General features: G+C 40.1%; 2 protein-coding genes across 4 annotated transcripts in view; both read left to right on the forward strand.

The window, feature by feature from the left end:
- The first annotated feature begins 1,960 nt into the window (after positions 1-1,960).
- On the forward strand, positions 1,961-5,656 carry cep20 (centrosomal protein 20). Its single transcript, XM_083938540.1, has 4 exons — positions 1,961-2,035; positions 2,758-2,955; positions 4,136-4,220; positions 4,973-5,656. The coding sequence occupies exons 1-4, from the start codon at positions 1,963-1,965 to the stop codon at positions 5,100-5,102; spliced, it is 486 nt and encodes a 161-aa protein (XP_083794666.1). The 5' UTR covers positions 1,961-1,962; the 3' UTR covers positions 5,103-5,656.
- Positions 5,657-10,317: 4,661 nt separating this feature from the next.
- Positions 10,318-22,750, forward strand: part of myh11a (myosin, heavy chain 11a, smooth muscle) — a 29,874-nt gene continuing 17,441 nt past the window's right edge. For all 3 annotated transcript variants that reach the window (XM_083938171.1, XM_083938172.1, XM_083938173.1), the window contains exons 1-4: positions 10,318-10,464; positions 14,329-14,693; positions 15,053-15,209; positions 19,369-19,396. In XM_083938171.1, the coding sequence (XP_083794297.1) occupies positions 14,352-14,693; positions 15,053-15,209; positions 19,369-19,396 (527 nt within the window). In that variant the 5' untranslated portion in view covers positions 10,318-10,464; positions 14,329-14,351. The remainder of the gene's footprint in view (positions 10,465-14,328; positions 14,694-15,052; positions 15,210-19,368; positions 19,397-22,750) is intronic.

A 22,750-nucleotide genomic window follows, 5' to 3' on the forward strand; every position in this document is an offset into this window, starting at 1 on the left:
CTTGATTTTGAAGGGGTTATACTTGATATTCAGAACATCAATATAGCAGCAAAAAAACATTTGCAATGTCAAGATATAGTGGAGTAATGGCGTCCTGAGCAGAGATGAAGTCTCTTTCTCTGTTGTAATCTGAGTTTCTCTGTTTGTTTGTTTTGATTGAGGGTGGCGGCTCAGGGGGTAGAGTGGGTTGTCCACTGATTGCAGGGTAGTCAGTTCAATTCCTGGCTCCTTCTGTCCATATGTCAAAGTGTTGCGCAAGACACTGAACCCCAAATTATTCCTGAGCACTTTGCATGGTAGGCAAAAAAGCACTGTGGATAAAAGCACTATAGTAAATGCAGTCCGGCCACGCATGTGAATGCCTTGTGCCACATTAGTAATAGTGGTATTTGATGAGTTGGGGAACAGTCACTGAGAACCAAGTGGACGCAACTTTTTCTTCAGTATTTCAAATACAGCACCTTAGGTCATGGTCAGTCAAGTCTTTAGGAAGTCAAGTCAAGTCTCAAGTCCTACTTTTTACGATATACAGCAAGTCTGACTCCTTCAAAGTCTTAATTCTCAAGTCTACACCTCTTTACCGCATACATTATTACAAATGTATCACATTCCCTAGGAGGGACTGTCATTAGTCGATGGATCATTTTTGTTTCTGTGTTTTTGAAAATATGGGACAGAAAACCCTCTATGTTTAACTGTTTATTTTATGCCAAGGATATTATTTTAAATACTTTTGCAGTGTTAGTTTTCCACTTTTCTTGAATATACCATACTAAGCACTGTTTTATTTGTTATAAACCGAAACAAATGTGTTTAAAACTTAAATGTTTACGAAAGGTTAGTGCTCACTGATAGAAAAAAAACACATTTTGTTGTTTAAACTCATTGGTGTGTATTGAGTCATATACCAAAATCAAATTTAAATTGAAAAATGTTGCTTCTTAAGTCAAATATTGATAAGTGATTAATTAATCACAAAGCCTCTAATTAATCAGATACATTTTTTTAATTATGTCCCACTACTAATTTTTATTTATCATATGTGAATGTTAAGCATACATGCTTCCTTCAGCTCTGTATCTGTGCATGGCTACTTTAGTAGCTGCCATGCCTATAAGCCAGTAAGCCTTTCATCAAAGTTGTGTAAATGCATTTATTTATTTATTCACAATTTTGTCTTTGCTAATGTACTGTCGCCTCACAACAAGAGGGTTCCTGGTTCGAATCGCGGCTGGGGCCCTTCTGTGTGGAGTTTGCATGTTCTCCCCGTGTCTGCGTGGGTTTTCTCCGGGTTCTCCGGTTTCCTCCCACAGTCCAAAAACATGCACGTGTTAGGTTAACTGATGACCCTAAAATTGCCCGTAGGTGTGAATGGTTGTCCGTCTCTGTTCGTCTCTATGTGCCCTGCGATAAACGGGCATCCTGTCCAGGGTGTACCCAGCCTCACGCCCCATGTCAGCTGGGATCGGCTCCATCCCCCCCGCGACCCCGACAGGAACAAGTGGTTGAAGATGAATGAATGAATGAATAATTCATGTTAATTTTCACCAATTTTTTTGCAAAAAAAAAAAAGCGTTGGAAAGATTATCAAACAGTTTGGCGGACCCCTTGCAGCAACTCTGAAGACCTCATGGGGGTCCTGGACCCTCTATTGAAGATCTCTGATGTAGCTAGTAGCCTGACAGCACAACGTTGCCCTGGGCGACAAAGATTACCCCCCTTGTTTATATGTCGGTTATATAAATATTGTTTTCCTTAAAGGAACTATCAAATAGGTTTCTTTAGAAGTATATGCACTTATTTTATTTCAAATTATCGCTACTTAAACATGCAAAACAGTGAAATGTAACCCCCGCCACTGATCCATAACCACTCCAGCAGCTCACCGGTTCACAGACCATAGCAACGGTAGTTAACGTTGCACAACTCCGTCACTAGATGGCAGAACTCTACGGTTTGATGATGAGGATGAACTGTTGCAGCAGTGGTTTGTTGACACTTGTTGCAATGGCGACCATCACTGAACTGAAGTGTGGTAAGCGCTCACTATCATTTGTGATTTTGTCAGCTTATTACCGTTACCTTCTGAAATCAAAATAGCTACACGACAGATTGACAGCGCGTTAGTCACATTGCTGGTAACAGTGGTTGAGTTAGCTTAGCTCGACACCATGGCGCCCTCGTTCGTGTGGGTCCATTAAAAAAAACAACAATTAAACAGATCATTGAACCTAGCTGTCAACAAATTCACGCCTTCAAGTGAGCCAAGAACGTATCTACTGCTAAAATGTACATTTCAATTCGGCCTATATAAATACACGTTTTGTGCCACATAAATCTACGTTTTTGTGGATTTCCCACCGCTCGCAAGCTTTACAATAGTGAACACTGAAGCCAGCTAGCGAGGTTAGCTAGATGGCTAACGTTAGGTTACTTTGACCGAGGATGGTTGTAGGAGTACATTCATGAAATCAAAATACTTATTCATATTTACATGTATGCCGATATCAAGAGTGATTCATATTGATTATGATAGGATTTCCAGTCATATATAAAGAAGTTCTTTTTTTTGGCAATACGTAACATGAGTTTAAATTCGCAAATTAATGAGTAGAGTACGGCAAATATTATAAGAGACCGCCAGTTTGGGGAAACGTTAATCTAGTTGAACGCACCAACCTGCTAGCTGCTACTACAACTGTACTGCTAACAAAGTACATGATTTCTTATTAATCCAATAAAACCTGAATGTTTTAGCCGTGAGGGAAACGCTTGAATCCCGTGGTGTGCTTGGCCAGCTGAAGGCTCGTATCCGGGCAGAGGTGTTCAGCGCCTTGGACGACCAGCGTGAACCTCGTCCGCCGCTGTCCCACGAAAACCTGCTCATCAACGAGCTCATCCGGGAGTACCTGGAGTTCAACAAGTACAGATACACTGCGTCAGTCCTGACAGCAGGTGGGTGACAAGATAAAGGTCCCAGCACAACTAGGGGTTTCACAAACCGAGGGAACCTTACCAATAAATGATGACGCACATTTACTATGGCAAGCGGTTTTAACGTTTAATAGAATCACACTGTAATTGCATTTAAGATATCCATAGTATCATTTCTCCTGGTCAAAAGTGAATTCTTATTAGTCAGAATGATAATTTCAGATATCCACAACATCATTCTTACTAGTTGAAATGACGTCACTTTTGCCATTCATATGTATTGGGTTCTCAATTCTAGATATCCACCATTACATTTTAGAAATCTAATGAACATTCTGGATATCTGTAATGTTACTATTACTAGGGAAATCACAGTTGTACATATCCGTAATGTCATTTTTACTGGTCAGAATGTGTTTTTGGTGTTAACTGATGACTCTAAAATTTCCTGTAGGTGTGAATGTGAGTGTGAATGGTTGTCTGTCTCTATGTGCCCTGTGATAGACTGCCGTCGTGTCCAGGGTATACCCTGATCGGCTCCAGCCCCCCACGACCCCATCAGGGACAAGCGGCTGCAGATGATTGATGGAGAATGTATCTTGGATTGTCAAAATTATACTATGAATATCTGGAATGATGTTTCATTTGGGATATCTGAAATAAAGAGTATGACTTATAACAGTTTGATTGCAGATATCTGAAACAGGAGTTTCTCCTATTAAGAATGACATTATAGATATCCAGATTGTTCATTCCAGATTTCTAAAATGTAATTGTGGATAACCAAGATTGTAAGCCCAATACACATGAATGGCAAAAGTGACATCATTTGTACTAGTGAGAATTTAAGTGTGGATATCTGAAATCTGACAAGGAAGAAATGAAATCCAGATATCTACAATACATATCCAGTGTATCTATCAAATGTTAAAACCGCTTGCCATACATGTACTGTATACGTTACATAGTGTCATCAATGATTGTGGCACATTCTACTTAGAAATCTCTTAGACCACGTGTCGAAAATACTATTATACCTTTCCTAATTGACTTAATGGTCAATGAGTTATGTTTTACAGTATTATGCTTAAAAACAATAAAGACTCAGATTTCAGCTACTGTTTTGGAAACTTAACCAGTCACTATTGTAGAGCAAACTCTACTAGACTACTTCTAAACTCAGCTATGTTTGATTTCTCAGAGTCAGGCCAACCTGAAGTTCCCTTGGACAGACAGTTCCTGGCAAATGAGCTGAAAGTCACAGAGGATACAAGTGCCAAGTCTGTGTAAGTGCACTCTGCTGTCAAACACAGTGTTCAAAGATTTACTAAACTCTCTTGGGGGGTGGTATGGTCAGTTATGGGACAATAATTTCATAAGCCTTGTGAATCATCTATCTTGAAATACCTAAAGATGTTCAATCATTCCTGTTCATTCCACCAATGCTTTGGAGAAAAACAGGATCATTAGTTTGTATTGTGAAATTAACTTTTTGCTGAGGGGGTTTAGCTTAGCACGCATGGCTCAGCAGATGCACCTGGGATCGTAGTCTGGCTTGTGTCACTTTGATTTCTCTCTGTGTACGACCAGGGAAAAACACATACTTTGAATAATAACTGGTGAGTCATTTGGATCAGGGCCCAACCGAAATTTCACTGATTACCAATATGGCGACCCGAGCTGGTATGAAAATAGGCCTTTTCTTTGTGGGTTGTGCACCGTTATGACTATGCAAAAGTACAGAAAATAAAGAATGAATAAAAGTGAAATAAATAGCTAAATAAACATCTTGTTCAGTATGTTTATGACACCATTTCAAAATCAACGCAAGCATCATTTTCTGCATAAAATGTTCTGCAAAGCTTTGAAAAACGATGAAACGGCGATACCGATATCAGTCTGATTAATATTGGTAACCTAAATGACCTGGCTTTGATCCAAGCCTTGACTCTTATCGGTTGACCCATTTTCTCTCACTTTGCCTTTACCATAGAAAATGTTTATCACAAATTAATTGTTTTCACATTTTACTTTGCAGACCTCTTCTCTACAGCTTGGTGTGCCACTTCGTGAACAGCGGTGATAGTGGTGGAAAGGTGTTTCTGCGGGGTGCCTCTCTGCCTGCTGGCGCTACTGCAAGCAACAGCGTACCTGGACCTGATGCCTAAAGGTTGATGCACTCGAGTGCTGGCACACGATGGACTATAAATATGCATTCACACACACTTGTTTGGGGGCGATTTAAGTTACATGATCTCCTTGTCCACAGTGGAGAGTGTAATCTACAGGCATTACAGCATGGATTATATGAGTGAAGTCTGCTGATAAAAATGCACAAATCCTTTGTATTGCTTCGAACTGTAAGTTGCCAATGAGCCCAGCTGGCCTTTTTTGTTCAGGTTTGAACATCTAACTTTACCAATAGGTTTAGCATTAGTCATGGTGGTTCTGCTTGCATTAATACATATTGTTTGTTCTCTCAATAATTCAGGCAGAGATGACATTCCTTGATGTCTTTCTATTTTTATTTTTATTTTTTGATACTTTTTTATTGTCTTTTATTTGTTCAAAAATAAACGTTTTATATGTATTCATTTAATTGAATCACAAACATTTGTGGAAGTGTTATTTTATTGGCTACCACATGGTGGCAGCCTCACCAAAGACAAGGCTGAAGACTGCTACAGAGTTGAAAAACAGTGATACTTTGTTGAAACCTGTTGAAACCTCATATCCTTTATCTGTAGCTCTATCACGTGACATTGTGTGTAAAAAAAAAAGAAAAAAGTGCACTCTAATACTGTGGTTAAAATCATCTCTACTTGTATTATGTCAGTTCAACTATAGGAAGATATAGCGTTAACTCTTTATTTTAGACTTGTAAACTTAAAGATAGAACTGTATTTGGAAGTACAGTTGGCACTTTTGAGCATTTGCTATATGCAGTGCAGTGCATCACAGTACAGTTTAAGCAGTGCTGAATAACCAGCACCTGAAATATTTCTACATTTGCATTCAGTTATTTTCCTGTGATTGTCTTAACATTTTTGTACTCATTGTGTTGGTCTGCGCAGCCAAACCCTAGTGTAATGCCCCTGCCCCAGTGCTACTTGTGTTGAATGGGCATCCTTCAGATATTTTTTATGTAGCCACTCTCCTGTTTGTTCACCTCTTTTGCTGTGTTGTCCGCATCTTAGTTACAGGGGTGTTGAAGTCCTTATGACCATATGAAAATCTATGATAGCAACGCCAGCATTTTGTTGAAGGTCCCATATTGTAAAAAGTAAGATTTCCATGTTTCTTTTTTTCATTATAAAGCACATCAATGTGTTACATAAATGCTGTGAAAGTCCCCAGAGAAATGCCTGTATTTATGTACACACAGCCTGTATTTAAAAACTGCCTTTAAACGAGCCATCAGGACTTTTGTGCAGTTGGGATGTCACATCTATACGGGTAGAAAGTACCATTACAGTCAATCCCCGGCTGCAATGATGGTACAGAGATGCTGAGAGTGCAGATGCAGAAGACCTGGAAACACAGACTTGGCTGTTTCAGGAGGGTGGCTTAAAGTGACAGGCGCTAAAATGGAGCATTTCAGACAAAAGGTGAATACAGGTATATTCAGACGGACAATATCAGAAAAATAATGTTTTTTGAAAATTAAAGCATGAAAACGTGTTCTGGTAGAAACTCAAAATACAAGTATGAACCTGGAAACAAGCAAAATATTGGACCTTTAACTATGCAGGAAAGGAAAAAAAGGTCCTTCTCCTTCCTTAGATTTCAGCAACTCATAAAATACACAAATGTGTAAACAATGAAGACACAAGACAAACAAAAGAACAGCCACCATTATGTACCCTGTACTGAACACAAACATCTACTGCAACAAGTCGGTACTCTTTGCATCTCACTTCCTCTCTCACCATTTAAGGGAACTTAACATTCTTATCTCACGCGACTTAAAGCCCTGAGTTTGTGGAACTGATTATCTTTGGGCGCAGCCGTTTATTTCTCAGCCTGATTACTGATGCTGCACACTGAGTTGAACATAATCCATGTATAGATTATTTTTAGGTTTTTCTATGTTTACTTACCCTGTGTCCTCTATCACATCTGCATCTCTCATTCTTGATTGTAGACGCTTTGATACATGAGATCATAGCTCTTAAATTAGGTCGTTGAAAGCATGAGGTCATAATGTGCAGTGTATTTAGCTGAATTTACCCGTGCCTCTGAAGGAGTAGCTGTAAAGAGGAAATGTAACCATTTCAGAACAGTTGTGCAGCAGCATGTAATGTGCACTTAACTTTATACAACGTCCTAATTTATTGCTTATTAGTCCCATTGGAAACCATAATGTGCTAAAAATAGAGTCACAGCAGGCCTCATCTGGGACATTTAGAGTCTGATTTCACATCCCGTCCTTGGAGCAAACATGATTTTCCCTTAAAGGCTGTGGCCCTGAGGCGCCTAGTTTATTGGCACCAGATATGAGTGTTCTCTTGAAAATGGCTATATAAGCGGAAGAAGTCGAACAATGGCACATGATTGTTCGATTGGCAGTTTGCCCTGTAACAGGTAGCAATTCTCTTCCACTGTATAAATTAGTTGTGTGCAAGAGAGACAGCTGTATAAATAGTATTGAACGCAGTGGTCTTTTTGACTGCAGCAGAGTGAACTGATGTTTGCCCCTGGGCTCAAATTAGAAAGCAATTGCATTCCACTAGGGTCAAACATATCCATAAACATATTTCTCTCCAATAGATGGCCATCTATGGACATGAAGGTGAAGAAAAACATTAAACATGCTGTATGTCAGATCTCTGCATTACAGTTCATGTTTTTGTTGTATATTTGTTCTCTCATGTCGTGTTGAAGGACAGTCCACATAGAGTGGTGAACTGCGTAAATGTGATGGATGTAACTTCAGTCATTTGTTGCATACATTTTCTTATATGTACGTTATTATATTTCTTATATCATATGTTAAAACAATATTACGATTTTGATTTATTTTGTATAATTCTGAGTCCAATGTTGGATCCATTGACTATTGATTAAACATCCTTCACAAAGACTTGTTATCTGTGTTGACTCTCAACACCTCCTCCCCTCATCACTGTAGACGTTTTACAGGTTTATCCATTGCCCTGAGGGATCGCTTAGAGATTAGTCTCCATTTCAGACAACCAGGGGAGGATAAATGTTCTGGCCAAAGTTAAGGACATGCTCATTTTGTCAGCACACAGTGCCCCGATACTTCCACTTCAACTCTCCCAAGTTCTTTTTTTACATTCCTGTCCTCCCTTCTCCCTCTTCTTCTTGCATTGATCTCCTTACATTACATTAAAGAGAAATATAGAAGTGGCCTTTTCTCTGACAGCAGTCATGGGATAATCATTCTGTAATATACTTGTGTGGATAGAGAGCAAAGCGAAGTTTAGTGCAATGCAAAAATCATCTGACAGTCTGTATTTAATCAGCTCAAACTCAAATAGCATCATATTGACTTGTTGCCTTAGTGCACTACAAATATTGATACGCCATACACAATTTGTGTGCCATGGCTTACAGGGAAAGAAACAACTTTGTTTGTTTGAACAATGCTGTTGCCGTTGGACCATATTTAGTCACTGGGACTCGGGGTGCTTGTCTGTGCTAGACTTTGAAAGTAACACAGAAAGCTGCCGAGATTCCATACAGACCCCACTGTCCTTATATGGCACACACTGCAACCTCTCTGTTCTGTGTATCTGCTGCTTTGTCTCCCTCTCTCCTCCTCCTCCACCTCCTCCTCCTCGTCTCGTTCTTCATTCCTCCCTCTGCCTTGTCTCTCACCCTGTCTCTCCCTGAGTTTTTAAACCCTCGTTTCTCTTTCATTAACGCCACCCCATCTAGTTGATGTTGGCCAGAGGGAGCCCGGAGGTCCTCCATGTTGCTTCTTTGGTTTGTCATCAGGTTTCTCACGCGCACACACACACACACACACACACACATATACACACACACACACACACACACACACACACATACACAGACAGTACAGTGCTGTGCATCTCTGGTGCAAAACAGGCCCCAGCTATCAACCAGCAGCTTGATTTATTGTAGCAAATAGATCGCTGTCCTTATATAGGAAGTTCCATTGGAAAGAAGCTGGAAACAGGAGGGACTCAGCAGGACGGGATGGAGGGCTGTTTGTGATTGTGGAATGTGATGTGCGTAATGATAGAGGACGTGTGAGCGTACACACACACACACGTTCATCTTGTAAATTCTGAGTTATGTTTAGGGGGGAATCTCTCTGGAGTGGTTACAGTAGAGGGGGATTCCTGTGCTGGGGACAGCTTGCCTTATGAGGAGTGGGAGCAGATTGCGTAATCTTTCAACTCTACAGGGTGTGGGAGCGGAGCTTGCAGCCACATAGGTTTTAGTTGTTGTGTCTCCATCATAGAATTATGATGCCTTTTTAGGTTTTCTTTACCCAATGTTTTAACTGAAATGTTAGTGTATGATCCCGAGCACATAAAGATTACAGATGCTAAAACTGAAAACAAAGTATGCACCCTGATTTTGATGAGGTTTACAAGACTTTCAACTCCACTTTCAACAACTTCACCTGTAAAGGTAAAAAAAATATTCATTAGGCCTTTTTCACTGAAGACAGTGGCATGTCTTCTTTGAAAAAAGCCTGATGATTGCAGGTGTAAATAGTAACATTAACAATGGTTGAAATCCATTATGCTCTCTGTCACACTGGTATGGCTCACTGGGACACCTGAAAAGAACTGAGCCACTGTATTGAAAATGTTACCTTAGTTAAAGTACAAAGGCATTATCAGCTAAATGTACTTAAAGTACCAAAAGTACATATTAAGCTGCACATCAACCCTGCTGTGTAATATTACCATATGTTTTATTATTGATGAGTTTTCTGATGCATTTTAATGCCATTTAATCTATAAAAACGTAATTTATGGCACACTTTGCAAGTCAAATCTTAATCTGGAAAGTAGTATCTATAGTTAACAAATACATGTAGTGGAGTAGGAGTATTAAGCAGCATAAAATGGAAAATAAAGCGCAGACGCCGAACACTTAAACACACAAACAAACATCATTGTATTGTGGAAAGTGCCGGTCCCACTAGAGCAGTGGGAAGAGAGAATTTATCTTTGAATTTCAACAATTTTTTATCGACATTTTACCAGCATGACTCTGCTCCATTCAGCACCTCTCCATTCACATCACACCTTCCTGTGACTCTTCAAAGTTCGCAGTGCGCATGTCCAGTGCGTCCTGCCCCGCTCGTGGATGCTGCCTGCTGCGGGACGATGCTGGAGGAGGAGGTCTAGCTCGTGCAGCTCCACCCTCGCGCAGCAGTGCGCAGTTTAAATGGTAAGGCTGTGAATTTGACGGGGGTCATTTGGACTGTTTCGTTTTTGGAGTACCTCGCCAACGCCGGCCGCTCCAGACCCTGACTTTCCAAAGCCAAAGCTCCCCTGACCAAACACTTGTTCACATTATGTAAGTATATTTAGGCATTATTACGTTTTAGAGTGCTCTTTCACTCGTGGTGATGCTGAAGTGCACTTGTCAAACTGCATCCCTCTCTAACTTTAACTGAGGAGGAGGAGGAGGAGGAATTTGGTCGGTTTTACCCTTTGCGTAATAAAAAATGACGAATTGAAACATTGAATACGACGCTAGAAAAAAAAAACTTAATGTGTTTGACATTCCTATCCTGATATAATTAACCATTAAGTAGAAATATATTAGCTTTAGCTTATTAGCTTACCTTTTTGACACCATGTATTTGTTTGCAATTTGCAGTTTACTCATTCAGGCCAATTAGTTAATTTGAGTCCCGCACGTGCTCAGGTCCACAGTACAGTATGCATTGAATTTATTGTACAGAACTAGTTTTGTATATTGAATTAAATGTTTTACACAGTGAAGTGGTTGTATACACTGGGTGGAAAAAATCATACTGCAGTACAGTAAGGAAGTAAGAGGAAGTTCGGTCTGAATATCTCAGTAAAGATATAGGCATGACTCTAACTATGGAGTTTCCTGTTTTCCAAATATGGTTGTATGAAGCTGCCGTCTGTCAAACTGCTGGAACTGTTGAGGCCGAAGATGCAGACATTATAGTGAGAACCTACAGCTGCAGCTGTCACATCAGTGATGCTTTTGAAGGTGTTTATTTAACCTTTCTTCATATTCTGGTATCATTTCATTCACCATAATTGTGGACATTCATGACGCGTTTACTAATAACCACATTTCACCCATCTTTGTCAGTCTACTCTACATATACAATGTTCATCAGCTCAAAGAAACACTAATATCACTCTCATTGATATCTCACACTCTTGGACTCCCTGCTCCCTATTACCACAGTAACACAATGCCAAGACAAGGGATGTTTTTGCTGTGACCTGTTACTTATCATTTTTAACATCAAGGCATCTCTGAAAGGGAAGGAAGTTCTGTCTCGAGAGTTTATTTGGTTGCGATATTTATATTTAAATGAACGGTTCTGCAGTCGCTTGCATACTGTATGCCTGAGGAACTTTTCTCTAATGGGATTAACTAAGTGTTGTCATTAGTCTATTTGTCTTCATGATTACGTTATTTGCATGCTGTAATCCTAACCACCATATTATAATGCATTATAAAGAAGATGATAACAGGATGAATGTTTGTGAAACAGCCAAGAGAGGAAATGAGGAAAATCATTCACAGGCCCTGAGGGTCAGACTCTCACACACCCACAAATAGAAAGAGGTCGCTTAGTCTCCTGGGTGAGATTTCAATTTGTTTATTGTCATTTATATAGAGATTCTAAAATAAAGTCATTGTTATTGGAAAGATCTGTATTATTTTTTCTTCTCAGCCTCGGTATGATGTGTTTGACAATCATGGACAACAGAGAAGAATTTGATCATCTTAACAGAAATGTGAAACTGCTTTGATGCTTTGAGATGATGGTTTGCACTAAACTAAGTAGGTCAGTGAGCCACTGTGTTAATTAGGGTGTTTCAAACTATTTAAACACCCTAATTAACACAAACTAACAAACTAACGCATACTAGGGATCAACCGATATGGATTGTTTAGGGCCGATGCCGATTTTTTTTATCAGCCTTAGCTGAAGACCGATACGGACTGCCGATTTTCTTGAGCCGATATTTGGAGCCGATACGACTTTTGCTCCCTCAATCTACATCATAAAAATTGCACAATGATGATAACAAATGTTACCAGTCTCAATTTTTTTTTAAAAAGGAGCATTTATTGAAGTTCGGCGAACGCTGCAGCCCGCATTGGCTTGTGTTATCTTTTCAGTAATGTAAAGAATGACTGAACACAGTAGTTATAATGGAGTTTGGGTACCTAAGTCTCATGGCGAATGATGCACGTGGTGACAAACGGAGCCTTGTCTTCCTTTACATTTCCAGTCAGTTTATATCAACCTGTTGTCGACCCCACTTCAGACTGCTGTCTTGAGATACACAGGCTGAGTACAAAGCTGTGTTGAGAGAGAGAGAGAGAGAGAGAGATAGAGAGAGAGAGAAACAGAGACAGAGAGAGAGAGATGGTTTACAATGTCTCAACCCACAGTGGTGGGGAAAGTTAAAGGGGTGGAGGATAAAAGGCTTTGATTGGCTGCACATACTTGAGCCCAGTGGAAGTGTCAGGAAAAGTCTGTTTACTTTTATCCGCAGAAATAGCTGATCATCAAAGCATCAGTTGGTCCCTTCCTTGTTTCCTCAGAACTATGCTCTGCTCCACCGGCTACAGTTTTTGACAAATAGGAAGCGTCTGTCTGTGTTTCCAGTTAATATTTATGCAATATCTTTCAGTAGTTTCTGGGTGGTTTGGTTTGGCTTGTCCCTGGGGTACATATGCAGGCTTTCTCAGTAGGCTCAGTGGCTTTTTTACATAGTTCCCGCTTAATTAAAGTGTGTGCCAGTCTCACTGTAAAGAGGGGGAAGAGGGGTTGCAGTCGCAGCCTGCGAACATGAGCGACTCGTCTGTAATCCAGGAACCTCTAAGTTTTCTACTGAGTAGCTCAGAGACAAATCCAATCATAATATTGTTTAAATAAAGGATTAAACTCACTGGACCAATTTTGTTTGGTTACATATTCCAACATATAGTGCGGAACATGGGGATATATGTGACATATTTGCTACCGAGCTCTTGTTTCTGTTTCTCTTTTAATAGAGTTAGGTTCAGGTACAATTCCTGCACCTGTGCATTTTACAGCACCTCCCACAGCAGGTACCACTCCCAGACATGGCTGATTCCCAGACACTTTTTCATAATTTAGCCTCTTGCATTTAAATGCCACTAGGGGCCCATATGAAGCATGGTTGTTAAAGCTCCGGGCCCCCCTCAGGCTCTCTGCCTCGCTGTTATCATTTTGAAGTAAACGACGAGGCCAGCAAGAGACATACTATTCCCTATATGGGCTTTGTTTGGGAGTTCACTTGCCTTGCTGTTTAGGTCTGCAGAAAAAGAGTCCTGCTCCAGAGAAGGGGCCCATATATGGTCATCACAGCACGAGACTGAAGACTCTTAGCAGAGAGACAGAGAGAGAGAGAGAGAGAGAGAGAGAGAGATAGAGAGAGAGAGAGAGAGAGAGAGATGAGAGGGAAAGACATGGAAAACATGGATGTTGTCAATTAAGCACTGACTTAATGACTGAGGATGAGTAAATTGAAGTGAGCATTAACAGTTTGGAGATATTACAGATAAAGCTGTTGAGAAAGTGTATCAGTCTTTGTTACTGACTTAATTAAAATCAATTTCCCAGCCTCAATCTTTCTTCCTACATTGGGAAGGGGGAACTGTGTGTATGTCTCCCTTGTGGCGTATGTGAAAGTGTAGGGTCGAGAGGGGGTGGAGGTCTGTGAGAATGACTGCACTCTGAAACTCCCTGATGGATGAAACATGGTAACTCTTTGTGTTCTTTAGTAGCATGTCTCCTATACCAAGAGACTCATCACTTACTGCAGTTGTTTAGTTAACTCTGTGCAAAAACAGTTGTCTTTTTACCCCAAGAAGAAAAACAAAATACTAGCAGCAGGATTTTTTTTCATCCATGATATGTACTGATAAAGTTTGACTTGTTAGCGTTTCTAGAATATAGTGACTATTATTTATTCATAGCTCCAATAACAATATGTTTTTTAAATATTAGCCCCATTTCTCCCCCTCTCGTCTTTTTTATTCCCTGCCTTCCTGTATCGCTTTGTTCCCTCCTGCCTCTGTTCTTTCCCAGCTCCTTCCTTCCTTCCTAATCTTCCACCTCCCTTATGTTTTTGCTTCCCTTGTCGTTCAATCTTTTCTGACTTCCAATTCATTGGTTCCTTCCAACAGTTGGCCCTCCACCTCAAACCAAGATGTCCAAGAAGGCCCCAAGCGATGATGAGAAGTTCCTCTTTGTGGACAAAGACCTGCTGAACAGCCCCATGGCTCAGGCTGACTGGTCGGCCAAGAAGCTGGTGTGGATCCCATCGGAGAAGCATGGCTTTGAGGCAGCCAGTATCAAGGAGGAGCACGGTGACGAGGTGCTGGTGGAGCTGGCTGACAATGCCAAGAAGATGACAGTCAACAAGGATGACATCCAGAAGATGAACCCACCCAAGTTCAGCAAGGTGGAGGACATGGCTGAGCTCACCTGCCTGAACGAAGCCTCCGTGTTGCACAACATCCGTGAGAGATACTTCTCTGGCCTTATTTATGTAAGTATACAGTAAAAAATGTAAATGCTCCCACAATCATTCACCCACATTCTAACATGTAACCACACACAGATCTTTGTACCTATATTTATGAGGATTTTCTGTTGACTTTATTGATTCTTTAATCCTAATTTCAACCTAATCTTCTAGTGTAAAGATTAACGTGTATGAAAATACTGACCCTAAATAAATCTTGTGGCACAAATGTCCCCATATTTGGGATTTTTTACAATATTTCAGTGTTTGTCATTGCTTTCTGTCCCTGACTTGTTTGAGTCCTCTCAATAGTAGAAATAATACACAAACGTGTACAAAGAGCCCTGACACACGCTCATCTTCCCCGTGGTCTTTTCTCTCAGACGTACTCCGGCCTGTTCTGTGTGGTGGTGAACCCCTATAAAATGCTGCCCATTTACTCAGAGAAGATCATTGACATGTACAAAGGGAAGAAACGTCATGAAGTCCCCCCTCATATCTACTCCATCGCTGATAATGCCTACAGGAACATGATGCAAGGTAGGATGTTTCCACCGCTCCCATCTTTTTCTCACATCTACCCCGCTCATTTTCCAACAGGAATATTATTTTAAGTTGTATGTAAGGTTTCTCCTACATTGCATAATCATGCAAATCAAATAAAATAGAAGCATAAAAAGATTGTCGAGAGAGTTGTGTGTTTCTAGCTGTATTAGCTCTGTGATGGGCTGGTTAGTCTATGTTCAGTACTTCCTGTTGTAGGCTGCATCCTCCAGTACCTTAAACTGATCAAATCAAATGAATGAATGATATCTGGGGTATGGCAACGTAGCAAAAGAGCTGGTGTAATTCATTGACAGCTCTCACGCATAACCAAGCAAGCTGTTAGCAGTTGCAGGCTGCCGACCTCATGTGTTTTCAAGTGATTTCTGTCAGATTGAAGTGTTTGCTGGTAGCTTTAAAGAGCTTGGTGTCAGTGAGCTGTGATATGCTGTGAAAAGTCTTGCTTTGTCTAAGTGATGATAGCAGGCAGCATTTTGTCTCTCTCATGTTGACAAAGCGGTTAATAAAAACCACAAGCAGGCTAACACTGTCAGGCTGATAGTTTCTAATGCAGAACTGTGTTTATTATTATTTTTCACCGTCCAAAATCAACCTAACGGCTGTAATTTCATAAAGTAATTTGGTGACAGAGTGTGAAAAAAAAAGAATCTGAAAAGGTATTTTATGGCCTATTTGAGAGTCAGTGTCTTGCAGAGGTGACGATAGTGGCCGTGGCAGAGTCATGCTTACAGTAAATGGCTCCTGGATAAGCCTGCAGTGGTACAATCTCCGAACAGCTGGCTTCCCAGAGAATCTGTTTCTTGTGTTTCCAGGGGGTCGTGCCCACTCGACATCATGTTGACGTGAGGATGTCCTCTCTGAGGAGTTGACATCTGGATTGAGAGATGGGTGGAGGACAGTCAAATATTTCCTGTTTCAGCAGCCTCCCTTTCCTCATTCAGATCTTCTATTTTTTACTCTTTTGTACAGTATAAATACCAACAAAAGCGGAGTTTAAAGTTCCCATTAAATGGGGTTGAGATTGTACTTTCCTGCTTTAGTTTGATGAGTTTTCCAATGAGACAGGATGTTTGGACAGGATCTACAGTAAAGTTAGGACGTAATTGTTTAGAGAGCTCATAAGCAAATTGGATTATCCAAAATCTCTCTGTGTACAAAGACAAACTGATATCTGTAACTACTTACTCAGGATGAAATGGAGGAATTGACCCAAGAAAAAAGTAAACCTTATTTTTCAATAGACTTCATGATCTGTAGTCAACCCAGTTTCCATTAGCATTTTACCGTTATATGCATGTACATTATTGGTTAAAGGAAAAACCTTATTATGCACTCTACACTGATTATTGAACTCAAAACATTGCATATATTGTTGCAACCTCCTGCACTGATGTTAAGTATCTTAGCTATGCTGCACACAAGCTAAGCAAGTGCTTTGAGATACGGTATGAACATCTGAGCCTCAAGTTCCATTTTTAAGGTGGTCTCTTTAAATTAAAGTCTCTGTATTTTAAAAGAATTGATCATTTAGCTGTTGCTGAAATTAGTTTGGAAACTCTTACATATTGCTGATTATGTGAAAAGAATAATTAATTAATTAATACAGCAGCAACAGTATCCAGCTCTTATCTGTGGATAAATACACTTTAACATCAGACTGAATGGCTTGTGTTCAATTCTTTTGGCTTTGTCGTTATAAACAACCTAAATCTGTTTGGGGTCTTTGATAATGTGGATTCATGCTTAATGCTTTTCTAAGACTGCAACTGTCACTAATATGTGTACACTGAAGGATTTTAAGTTCCACCAGGCCGGTGCACAGGAAATGATTGTATTTACCGGTACAGCTAAAGTGTGTAAACACGGTGTCACAAGTAAACAAGAAGACAGAGGATTTATTGGTGTTCTGAATGCACTTATTCAGCTCATCCCTGCAGAAAAACGCATACAGCTGCATTTTCAGATTATGGGAGAATCACACACTTGGCACCACCCAGAACACTATGTGCACTTGAAAAAGAGTGTTTGATTTGCTGCATTTATTCCAAACTAAACAAATCTGATGTTTTCTTAGACTCAGGGTTTATGCAATGACAATTTAGTTTTAAAATTCAAAACATGGTTTTAAAGGGCTTTTATGACAATGAAGTCAGCAACAAAAGCAATGACAGTAATATACTAACAATAATATACACTTGTGGCTTAAAATATGCGTGAGATTTTAACATAGTAACATCTTTACACAAGTTGTTTTTAAGCGTTAGGATACCTGATTTAAAAACAAATCACCTCTTGTTTTAGACACTTTAGTGTCTGAGGAGTGCTTAGTTACTAATGTCACTATTTAGACAGGATATGAAAAAGGGATTTGCTACAAGTTTTGATTTGGTGGTCTCATATTATGACCATTAATCAAAATACATTTTAATCTTTGGAATCTAAATATTTAATCCCAAACTGTTCTTTTAACAGGCAAGTTTTTGCATCTTGAAGCATAATGAAGAATAATGTATTTACAATAACTGTAAAGCTCGAGGATGGTCTACAATAAGCGTTTGCAAGAGTCCTCAGCTACCAAAAGAATCAGAATAAATCTACGCATCTTTGAGCCTTTATTGTTTAACACTGCGGCTGGCAGGGAGTTATTATTGTTGATGTATTTGTTGGATTTCCCATGAAGTTGTGACTGACTTATGAGGCAGGATGTCTACACCGAGGGCTATGGTTGTATGAACAGTTCACATATTAGAGAGTTGAAGTGGTGCATAACTACAGCAAATCCTGATAACTCGCCTAAGCTTTGAGACATTCTTCCTGCGATCTTGGCTGAGATCCCATTCTTCCGAAACTGTGCGTCAGTCTTTGAAGTCCAAGAGATAAAAATGTGAAATTCCCGCAGGGAGTTTGCTGTCCCCTTAAATCTTTCACTGCAGCAAATGACTGCTGTGCCATTCCTCTGTGTACCCAGTGTATTTGTGTTTGCCAGACAGGGCTCCACTGTAATCAGATTTTGGGTTTTACTTACCCTGAACAAATCAGCGTCACAAAAATATTCTTAATAGTTTGCAGTGTCTCTACTCTCAGAGTCTCTGGTGCAAGACTGAGTGTTGTTTTTGGATGTTTTACAAAAGCTCACGACTCTGCCACATTTCCTTCTTCCTCTCTCTCTCGCTCTTTCTCTCTCTCTCTCTCTCTTTCTCTCCATCTGCCTTAATTAGGAAGTGCAGAGAGGGAACAGGCTGCATTTTGTGTGTGTGTGTGTGTGTGTGTGTGTGTGTGTGTGTGTGTGTGTGTGTGTGTGTGTGTGTGTGTGTGTGTGTGTGTGTGTGTGTGTGTGTGTGTGTGTAAAAGGAATGGAACCAGAGGAACAGCAGCCAAAATCGCGTCCAAACGGAGAAACAGCATCCCTGCTAGTTTACAGTTCAGGGCAGGTTGCTCACTGTAAAAGAGTGATAAAATGATGATGCTGCACAGGAATGATGCTCGTCTGTATGAAGATGAGGAACTGCTGGTGCTCTGTGATGTGTCTTTCCCCCCCATCGGATCATTTTTACATTAAACCTTTCAGGTGTCATTTACTAAGAGGTTTCATGCTGTAAACTGACAGCAAAGTTATCTTTTCTCTCATCAGTACTCCCTGTACTCCCCTAGGAGTGATTAGCATTGAAAGATACAGTTACAAAATAGCCTTACATGGACTCCCTGTATTCTCCCAGGAGTATTTTTGGAGACGGCATAATGACTCATTGCTCAGCACATTCAGATTTAAATTTCATGGTTAAAAATGAAAGTATTTGTGGAAGGTACATGTTTCCTTAGGCACAGGGGAGCCTTGGCAAGTCACACAGCCTCCTCTAAGTATTGGACTGGGTCCCAGCTGGTGTCTTAAGTTTAACACTAGATTGATTGATTGAGTCTATTGTGCATGGCTTTACACATATCCTCAGGCCAAAAGGGGGAGAAAAAATAAAGTCCATGTGCTTTTATAAAATTACATATTTGTACTTTGGTTATTGCAGATTCCTTTTGTTTCACACATGGTTTTTATGCCTTTCTAAGTGATCTGGACCCTCACTGTATATCTGTGAATGAGTTGTCATAAAACTTATCCAATAAACTTTGTTTATGTCTACAGATCGGGAGGACCAGTCCATTCTCTGCACGTAAGTAAAAATCAGTCACCTGTGTGTGTCTGTGTGTATGTGTGAAAGAACAGTAACATAATGCTTGTGTAAACTCAGAGTTAAACAAATGAGATAGCTCTCTCAGCACCCAACCTCAAGCAGCAAGAAATCATTCATAATTTAACAAGTGATATATGTTTGAACATGTTGCTGGCAGCATGCAGAATAGTTTACTTTGTTGGATATTGTTGCAGTGAATTGTGTTGTATTCAAATGGAGCAAAATTGGATGAGCACTAATGTGTCCAAGCAGGCTGTGGCCTCGTTCTCCTCTCAGACCCTCGCTCAGGAAGTAGTGCCCTGTGTTCTGATGGGAGAATCAGATTATCTCTGTTTTGTTTGTTTATTTAGTTTTTTTTTCAAACTAATTATTGAGAACTTTGACATCTCTTGGACATCCAGGGACAAGAAGCTTAATGTTTGGACTGGCCTGTACTTTACTTTGATGTAATTAACCAATCAGTTTGGTTATGTTTTCTCATTTTAGTGGCTTGACAGGCATTTCAGTGACAAAATCCGACCGCAGACAGGCATATACACACCTAGCAAAATACTCAAAGCCACGTCTGTGGTAGTTTTCGCTGCAGCAGGTGTCTGCAGGACACACACAGGCTCACAAGATGAAAAACAATATCTGCAGCGCTGTCACAGCTGGTAAATAATAACCCTCCTTGCGAGAAGTGTAACCAGGGCCACCGCCCCACGCTGAGGCCCAGACAGGGACAAGTTTACTGGTAAAATGTACAGTGTATTTCAGAAGCATTTAAATATAATTTCCCAGAGTATTTCCACTAAAGTGCAGGCCCAAAATTGGTGGTATAAAGCGGCAAAATTGGGTGCAATAATTTCCAGTATTAGGTTTGAGTAAACAGTAGCAGCTTTACTGCTCAGCATCCAGTGGTTCCAGTAAAGGAAATGAAAGGACGGGCTCTCCCCCCTCAAGGCTTTTTCTACTCTAAATTAACAGATGCCAGGATGCTGCAAATTCTGTGATCACATCAGACCATTTCCTCCACCGTCAAACTTTCTTTATCAGAGGGCAACTTTTGAAAAAGTTTGGCAGGATTTATCCCTGTGTGCAGGAAGATCATTCTTTACAACTCTGGTAACCATGAAGATGACCTGTTTTATGCTAATGTGAGAAAACTTCCATGAAGCACTATTTAAAATGGTTTTAATGTGATAAACTGACACAAAAGAACTGAAATACAATCCCTGCCTTCTCTGTGCAGCATTAGTCAGGTCCAGTCACTTTAAGATTTCAGTCTGAGCTACAGCTGTGCTCAGCCCCACCGGCCTCTGGAGCCATATATGGGAGAAATGTTTCTGGTTCGATACATGGAATGTCATGTATGATATTTTCATCCTGCATGTGTGTTTATACACATGTCTTAAATTGTACTGTATGTTCTTTGACAGTATTGTTTTGACAGCAATCCATCCTAAAGGCCCCTTTATAGCATAAAGTGTATTTGTAAGTATTTGTAAATTCATCATCATGGGAAATGCGTGTAAGTTTAATTTTAGGAATTTCCTGTTTTAACTTCGCTTTTAAGGATGACGTGCTTGTATATAGATGGAGACAATTCAACACAATTCAAAACGATCAAAAAATGCACCATGGACCATTATAGGTGGGAAATGTAGAGAAGGAATTTGGGCATTGTACCATCAACATAAAACTAAAAAAATACTATGTTTTTTTTAAATGCTTTTTTAATGGGGAATTATTTATTTCCAAGAAACCTATTAGCAACTAATCCATTTGTGGACAAAATTGTAGCGGGTTAATCAACTAAGAATTTTTTAAATCCAGGACAGCCCTAAAAAATACACTTTCAAACTTCTGTAACAACTTACTCCTACAGAATAAATGATCGTATAAGTATCTGCATTAGTGCGAATTGAATTTGTTCTGTGAAACTATTTCAATTCCTTTATGAATCTTGCAGGTCACAGATTTATTATGCATGGGCAGGTATGCTGACCTAAAAATATTTTTTAAATAATGTTAATAAATAAACTTAATAAATGTGTTGATTGGAACAAGATGTCAGGTTTAATATAGACTCAGAGACCAGGACAGTATCTATAAAGAAATGGATAAAGAAATTATGAGAAGGAATCCCAATCATTTAGCTTTCTTCACAAATTACAGCCTAGGAAATTATCACAAAATTGAATCGACAACTCTCGAAAACAGTCTCAACAAAAATGGAAACATGCAGCATACATTGTTCTTCTGGCTTCTTTTGTTGTATTTTTGGTCACTGAGTGTATTCTGTCAATTCTGGCAGTGATTATATTCCTCAAATTCTTCCACACAGGAGCAAGAGTTTGTCATGGGAAGTAGCTGGGAGTCTGCTAAATCCATTCTTGAGATGTTGACATTTCATCTCACCGGGGTCATCAGTTTCCTTGGTCTAATATTCATTGCGTGCGTGAAAGACTGGACTGATGGAATAGACATAGTGGCCATGAAGCAGCAGGAAGCAGAGCTTGAATGCATCACATGTATTAACAGAGGGCTTCCCTTAACTTGACCACACTGTAGGGATTTCTTTTCCCTCAAAAGGGTGCCGATGTCCCTGGCCCAACAATTTACTTGTTTATTTATTTATTTAAAAGGGACTGTGTACAGTTTAAAATATCCATCCATCTTCAACAGCTTGTCCTTATCAGGGTCGCGGGGTCACGGGGGGCTGGAGCCGATCCCAGCTGACATTGGGCGTGAGGCGGGGTACACCCTGGACAGGACACCAGTCCATCACCGGGCACATAGCGACAAACAGAGACAGACAACCATTCACACTCACATTCACCTATGGGCACTTTAGAGTCATCAATTAACACCTGCATGTCTTTGGACTGTGGGAGAAAGCCGGAGAACCTAGAGAAAACCCACGCAGACACGGGGAGAACATGCAAACTCCACACAGAAGGGCCCCAGGAACCCCCCTCTCTGAGGCGACAGTGCTAACGACCACACCACCGTGCCGCCCCAGTTTAAAACATAAATGTCACAACTGAATGCACTGTACCAGAGTATAGCTTTAATGCTAATTCATTCCATCGCTGCCAAGGGACTACAGATATTAATTAAAACAAAGAAACAGCACAATAATGAAAAGTACACAGTAACAAACGTACTATAGTTATACAAAATAGAGCACACAACACGCACTACAAAGCTACAGGTAATAGCACATCACAAATGTATGTTTGTCAAATAAAATCAAGTCATGAACGAAAATTCAGGCCAGTGAGTACAGAGTTGAGAAGCTTTTTAACTGTCTATCTTTTTTCGAGTTGGCATTGGAAGTGCTGATAGCTG

The sequence above is a fragment of the Echiichthys vipera genome (assembly GCF_963691815.1).
Source record: "Echiichthys vipera genome assembly, chromosome: 2".
In the NCBI taxonomy this organism is placed as follows: domain Eukaryota; kingdom Metazoa; phylum Chordata; class Actinopteri; order Perciformes; family Trachinidae; genus Echiichthys; species Echiichthys vipera.

Coding starts and splice junctions, on each gene's coding strand:
- cep20 (XM_083938540.1), top strand. CDS start 1,963: ATGAGGATGAACTGTTGCAGCAGTGGTTTGTTGACACTTGTTGCAATG. Junction 2,956..4,135: donor TGCGTCAGTCCTGACAGCAG/GTGGGTGACAAG, acceptor TTGATTTCTCAG/AGTCAGGCCAACCTGAAGTT. Junction 4,221..4,972: donor GATACAAGTGCCAAGTCTGT/GTAAGTGCACTC, acceptor TTTACTTTGCAG/ACCTCTTCTCTACAGCTTGG.